At 30.8% G+C, this 7556-nt stretch overlaps 1 protein-coding gene across 1 annotated transcript; it reads left to right on the top strand.

Annotated features, from left to right (window-relative positions):
• Positions 1-4252: 4252 nt before the first annotated feature.
• Positions 4253-6470, top strand: LOC137807029 (WRKY transcription factor 23-like). The gene is made up of 3 exons (XM_068607445.1): positions 4253-4920; positions 5297-5440; positions 5630-6470. Exons 1-3 carry the CDS (start codon positions 4376-4378, stop codon positions 6135-6137), a joined length of 1197 nt encoding a protein of 398 aa, XP_068463546.1. The 5' UTR covers positions 4253-4375; the 3' UTR covers positions 6138-6470.
• Positions 6471-7556: the final 1086 nt, after the last annotated feature.

The raw sequence follows: 7556 nt of genomic DNA on the forward strand, positions 1-7556 counted from the left end.
TCAATTAAACAAGTGTTCTTAATCGGTTATGACCACATGTTCCAGCCTTCACCAAATTCATGAAAAATATGCATCCACGTTCAATTTTAAATTTCAATTCAGACAAAAGTTGGAATTGATGTTTGAGTTATGATTGTTGTTGAATATATTTGTTATTGAAATATAGATGTTTTAACTTTCATTTAAAATTGAAAATCTTATGATTTATTTTATGGGATGAATTATTGTTATTTTAATATTATTTTCTTCATAATCCTCTTGAATTGAAATTTTTGCAATAGGATTAGAGTGATGAATACGAAAATTCAATATAAATTTCACTCAACAACGCTAATTTCACCTGGCAAAATAAATAAAAAATGCAAAATATCCTAAATTTCCCTCAGCGTAATTTTTGTTGTCTAGGAAATTTAGATAGAATACTTGCTCTAAGAAATACTTAGAGGACTTCCTTTAAAAAAATACTTGATTTAATGGTTTAGTTCTATTAAGGAGTTGTGTTGTGATATGTTTTAAATTATTTTATATGAATATGCTTATAAATATTATCTTCTATAAGAGGATACGGTAGAGTTATTGATTAAAATAATTTGTTTATGATGTGATACGAAAAGTTAGTAATTACCTACTAGATATAATCGAGTTCATGATGTAAATATAAGTATTAAATTGAAAGATTTTGTGAAACATATTTAAATTATACTTATAACACTAGTAGTATAAATGAAGGTATCTAGAAATTATTCGCATTCAATTATGTAAAAGTCATTTATAGTAAGTAATTGAGTTGTAGTAAATAATAGTTATTAAATATTTATATATCTAGAAATTATTTTATTTTAGTACCGATAATTGAGCAGTTATTACAATATCAATATCATTCTGTCAATCACTTAACAAATGTATAAAATGTATGAATTGAAAAAAAGGTAAAACTATATAATTTCGAAAATAATAACAGTTAAATTATAAAACACGTCTTTAAACTAAAATAATATATTCAGATAACTTTTCTTTTAAATTTCTTCAACCGACATAAAAATAATCCTTAATAATAATAATAATTTATAGTTCATTAAATTTATACAATCTTAGATCATCCTAAATTACTTATTTTTGCCACATCGCACAAATATCTAGATGCGATCGCAGTGATGTAAACGCCATAGATTTTTCGATGCCATTTTCATTAATTACTTATTTTGATTCTGAAATTCGTTAAATATTTTGTGTGTGTAATTAGCAGCTGTGACACGAATATGTATGTACACCTGTATTTTTTAAATGATTAATTAATTGTAACTATTTTTTCTAAATATATTGGATTGATAGTTTGTAACTGTTTTTTTTAGAAAGAATAAAATGAAGTATTTAAGAGATGTTTTAATCTGTATAAAAAGTAAAATTTGAAAATTATTTATTTTAATAATTATTAAAAAATATACAGTCGATTACCGCTTAACTTATTATATAATCTTACAATTAGAACCTATAATTACAGTGCTTATGGTTAACCAAATTTACTAATTACATCATTTTCCTACTAAGATGTTAACAATTCAAGATCACTGAAATGATGTATTATAAAAAACCTTATATGTATGTTGATTGTCGTAACTATGAATACAAATAATATCAGAGAGCTTTTTTAAATATTTTTTTCATATATTTATTGTCTTAAATGAAAAGAAAAATGGATAAATAAGAAACTATATAACTATTTTATTAAAATAAAAATATTCTACATTTTTTTACAAAATAATCTTAAAAAATATATAGATGAACAAAGGAATAATTAATATTTTTAAGATATTAGTTAAGAAAAATAACCATTTTTTGAGTGCATACTCTCGTAATTTTCAATTTATTGAATAGAAAGTTCATTTTCCGTTAAATCTTAATTAGTCTCTTAAAAACTTTAGTTAGCTGAATCCATAGAATAAATAATTTTTTTTAGAGTAATAAGATTTCTTTTTCTTCAATAAACATTTCTTTTATTTTAACTTTAACCTTTTTTCTATTCAAGTCCTCAATAATGGCCCCACAATTCTCTTTACATTCTCACATTTAAAGCAGCATTTTATTCCTTCAAGATTTCCCATACCATTTTCTCACCACAAAATTAAACACAGTGCAAATAAATGAAATGTGTTCATAAAATGAGCCTTTTTTGGAGGATCTAACATCTTATGTTTGTAGACAAAGAAGGTAATATATAATTGAATTAATTATAATCCAAAACTTGTAATAAAAGTAATTTTTCAAAAGCCTTTTAGGTGTATTAACCACCAATACTTATATTAGCAAATATTAAAACTAGAAAGCACTTCATCTACCCAATCTATATTCATAAGTAAATTCATATTTACGAAATAAGAAAAAAAATGAATAGAATTAGATAAAATTTATCCAGTTAATTTTATTGATGGCTAGTGATTCATCCATTATTTTTCAAAATTCAACTTATAATCACATTAATAGTTAACAAATCAAAATGAATTCAACATTTTGTTTCATGATAACGTCTTTATTAAAAAATTAGAAAGTTTTCAAAAATATATTTTAATTTTTTTTACAAAACTTATTCTTTTAAAATTGTTTTAAAAATATATTTAACTTCTAAAATAAATTATTTCATAGATGAATTAAATATCCATTAATGAAGAAAAATTTAACGGGTGAATTGAATATTTATCAATAGACGATTAAAGAATGAAACTTTCAATAAGTCAAAATCTATTAATAATTTTTTATCTGATTCATTATAAAATATATATAAAAAAATATCAATCAGTTTGTCACCCTAATAAATATGCACACTTAAATTTATTTCTGTCAAATTAGAGATAGCTTTCATTAAATGATTATCTAACTATAACTATTCTTTGCACAATTCATGGTGTGAGAAAAATAGTTAAGGAGAGCTATCAATACAATATTGAGAAAGTTTTCAAAAATATATTAATTTTTTTTCCCCAACACAGCTTTCTTTAATTTAAAGCCATTAAACCAAGACTAATCATAATGTGACTGTGGCTTTTGAATTTTTGACAGAATTGGAATAGAACATTATACTCATATGTTACATAACAATAAATTTTCTTTAACTATTCTTTTAAAAATTGGTTTAATATTAAAATTAATTCATTTAAGCCATTTAATTGAAATTTGGAAGCGGTGGTCTATGAAGACATAAGAATTATCTGTCACACATTCAGACACAAAGCAACATTTTAAATGAATATTATAAATATGTTTTTTTGTATTTTTATATTTTTCTGCGAAATTAATATTATTTCTAGTTCAAATTGTAGACTTTTTTTAATACGTGTATGAAGTAAAGAAATTATTAGAAATTATTGAAATGAGTCAATTTTTTTATATTATAAATTAATTTTTAATATAAATTAAAATACTTTAAGTTAACTTATTGTTATTATGAATATTATAATATAGTAATACAGTTCATGTTTTAAATTCATTTATTAAATAAAAAATATTAATAAACATTCATTGTAAATATTTTGAAAATTTAAAATTTAGATTAAAAAAAAATAATTTATTAGCGAAAAATACATTTAATGTGAATTGAATTATTTGATGAGATGTTAAAAGGAAAATGAGAAAAGGAAATGAAAGAGGACAGGACCATCACATGCTATCCATCAGACCCTAAACTCTTTTTACTTGCACCCCACGTGTACACTCCCCCGTTCACACTAATACCGGTTGCCAGTCAAATACACGCGTTAACTGGGACCCACCGCTGGTCCTCTTCCGCAGTAAATGCTATCGCAATCCACCGTGAGGACCAAAACCGCCACGTGTCGGTGACTCCCCAGGTGGGAAACCTCCCCCAGCCAACCTGTTCTCCAAATTCCCTACCCCCATCCCAACCCAACCAAATCAAAACTCCATTCACACACTCAATTTTTTTTCATTTTTTTTATTTAAACAAAACCCCTATTAATTCATTAATCTTTATTGTAAAATTGGATATATCTCATAATTGAAAATTGGAGATTATTTCTTTTATGATACTTGTATTTATTCAAAAGTTTCACTCTCTTAACCTCTCTCTATACATTCACTCCTGGTCAAAAAGCTTACAAACATGATCTGTAAGTATTAATTTTAGGTGAATTAACTAAAGAAGTTGTATTAATTGTGGTAAAAAAGATTGACTAAAACGTTAGAGAGCAGTGGAGAGTTTTAATATATAATAAGGCTAAAAAAGCAAAAAATAATAAATGTGGAACATAGTTTTGGGGTTTTTGAGAAATAGTTTTAAGAAAAAGAGAGAGAAAGAGGGGGAAATGAGGAATATGTGCAAAGGTTTTTGTTGATATATAGCACCTACAATAGATTAAAAGCAATGGAGGAGAAGAGAGAGAAAGAAGCGAACTCAAAGTCATCATCCACCATGGCAAATTCTGTGGCATTTTCCGACGAGATTCCCAACATGACCATGACCATGTCCTTCCCTTTCTCCCCTGCTTTCTCCACCATCTTTGACATCATGCCACCTCTTCCACCACCACCATCTTCATCTTTCTCCCACGATCCAAAAGCTCCAAACTTTGCCTTCCTCGACTTGCTCGCTGTCCCTGATTATACCCCTTCCTTATTCGACTGGCCCCAAAACACCGCCCTCACCTCACCCCCACCGCCACCACCCCCCACTCAAATCACCCACCCACTTCCCTCGCCTGCCAGCTCCAATGTCCCCGACGGAGGCTCCGAGGTCCTCAACACTCCGCCGTCTCCAAACTACTCCTCGATTTCCTCCTCCTCGAATGAGGCCGCCGCGGCCGCCGCCAACAAAGCAACTGGAAATGAAGATGAAGCTGAGGAGGATGAAACGACAACAGATGCAGCAGGCAAAGGAGAAGACCAAGATCAAGACAAGTCTAAGAATCAGTGAGTAATGATGGTGATGAAAACAATAATAATAATAATAATGATGAATGAATGAATTTCTTAATTTTACTTTGTCTTCATAAAAACATAACGGAATTAATTCTCTATGTCATTGAATGTGCTTGTGTGAAATAATAAAACGAGGATAAAGTTGGTTACAGTTGGAAAGACAGACAGGGGTGCTGAGTGGTGAGAATTGACGGAGTTTTTGTGTGTGTGTTCATTGAACTGAAAATGGGTTTTGGTTATACTGTCATTTCTTATCGATCTCATCTTCTTCTGCTTTTGATTTGTTGTGTTTGTTTGTATGATATAAAAATAAAGGCGAGAAAAGAAAGATGTTGACTATTTTGTTTTGTTGAATTTCCATGCTTAGGCTGAAGCCAAAAAAGAAGCACCAAAAGAAGCCAAGGGAACCAAGATTTGCGTTCATGACAAAGAGTGAAGTGGATCACCTCGACGATGGCTATAGGTGGCGCAAGTACGGTCAGAAAGCCGTCAAAAACAGCCCTCATCCCAGGTACACCAATATAATTAATTAATTAATATTATACATGTAGCTTTCATTTATCAAATCTTGATTTAAGTAACATTGATTTGTTCTTCTCCTCTACAATTATTTGTTCTCTCATTTATTATATATGTGGTGCTTTGGGTTGGGACTTTATAATTAAAATATTTCTTGCGGTGCACGCAAAATTAACAACAGGAGCTACTATCGTTGCACCACCGCGGCATGCGGCGTGAAGAAGCGCGTGGAGCGTTCCTCGGAGGACCCTTCGGTGGTGGTGACAACCTACGAGGGGCAACACACGCACCCTTGTCCTGCCACGTCACGGGCTAGCCTCGGGTTCTTGCACTCCGAACCAAGTGTGCTCGGACCCACCAGTGGACTCTTTATGCTGCCCCAACAACACCAACAGTTTCGTCATGACCAAGCACAAGCACAGGCACAAGCTCAAGCTCAAGTAGCAATGTTATACAACTCCACCACCACCTCATCTCCATCATCACATTTGAATGTTGTTAACTCAGCTACCTGTGTAAACAACTATGCCAATGCGTCGTCGTTGAGTGGGTTCTTTCAGTGCCAAGAGAATGAGCGAGGTTTTGCGCCATCAAGTATGAGAGGTCCTCATCAGGGTTTGTTCAATGGGCTTCTTCAGGACATTGTGCCAACGCAGATGATGAGTGAAGAGAGGGGAGATCGTGTGTAGGTGATGATCATGGTCACAGATATAGTCCTATTTCATCATAGAACTTTTGACATTAATTAGTTCATTTTAATTTTAATTATTTGCTTGTATATTAATTATATTAATATCTTCCGACTATGGTGTATTTTGCATGTAACTGAACATATGATGAAAAGTGAAAACCTCTATGGACCTCTTCGGGTGTTGTGTTCAAGAGGTTAACATAGAGAAACCTCACTTCAACTAGCTTCTGCTCATATATATGGAACATTTTGGAGGTTCTCACTTTTTGTGGTTAGACATATATATATAGAGAGAGAGGCTTTAGATATATATTCTCATTTTGCTATTCAACTTCTTCTTCTTTCCTTCTTTATATTATATTGTGTGTGTGTGTATATATATATGCATATGGCTTATTCTTTGTAACTAGATATTCGATTATGAGCTATTTTAATTGCCATCCATTTTTTTATTTATTTTATTCTATTTTTTGTTCACCTTGTTTCTGATGCCATCCGTATTGTTAGCTTCTTTAGTTCCTCCCAGTGATTAATATTATCCTTTGGTGCGAAGTGATTTTTGACGGTGGAAAAGCTAAGGTTTTTAGGGTTAGGGTTTTTCCATAATTTTGTTGAATTAGACGCATGTGGTGAAATGCTTTAGCAAGCTGCATCTTTTCCCACTCAGATACTTATGGCAGAGACTTTATGTGGGAAAGGGAAAGCCAAGAATGTAAGTTAATAAGCAATGGAGCAGGGAAGTGTACCTATGATGAGGGAAATTTAAGAAAGAAAGATGAAAACTATGTATCAGAGAGTGTTATGATGGCCCTATGACTTGACACAATGCATGAGATGAGGTATGGAAAAAGTTGCAACATTATTACTGGAGTAGTACCCTTTAGCTTTTTGTGTATGATGCCTTTTCTCATCATCTTCCCCTATAAGCTATATACAAAGATGGGCTTCAGCCATTCAATGATGATGTGTGTTTCCTGGGAGGGAAATAGCAAGAGCATGGATTGTTTCTTGTTGGTAGCAAAAGATGGATGATGTGAGATATTGGTGTGGAGAAAAGCATTTTATATATATATATATATATATATATATATATATATATATATATATATATATATATATATATATATATATATATATATATATATGGTTCTCATGCTCTATATAGTTACAAGTTTTGTAGCAGTAGAAGAAGCCATTGGCCAAGCCTCTAACCCTATCCCTGCTTGGAAAATTTTCAGTGCACATGAAATGCCCCCTCAATATTCATAATCACTTAGTTATTGCCAGAAACTACGACTATTGCTCATTCCCATGAATCATCCACCTCGAATTAGATGAATTCAACCGTTAGTTTAATTACTTTCTATCACTTTCTCATTAAGGGCGATGTGATTAGATTAATTAATTATTTGAAGTT

The sequence above is a fragment of the Phaseolus vulgaris genome, chromosome 3 (assembly GCF_000499845.2).
Source record: "Phaseolus vulgaris cultivar G19833 chromosome 3, P. vulgaris v2.0, whole genome shotgun sequence".
NCBI classification, from domain to species: domain Eukaryota; kingdom Viridiplantae; phylum Streptophyta; class Magnoliopsida; order Fabales; family Fabaceae; genus Phaseolus; species Phaseolus vulgaris.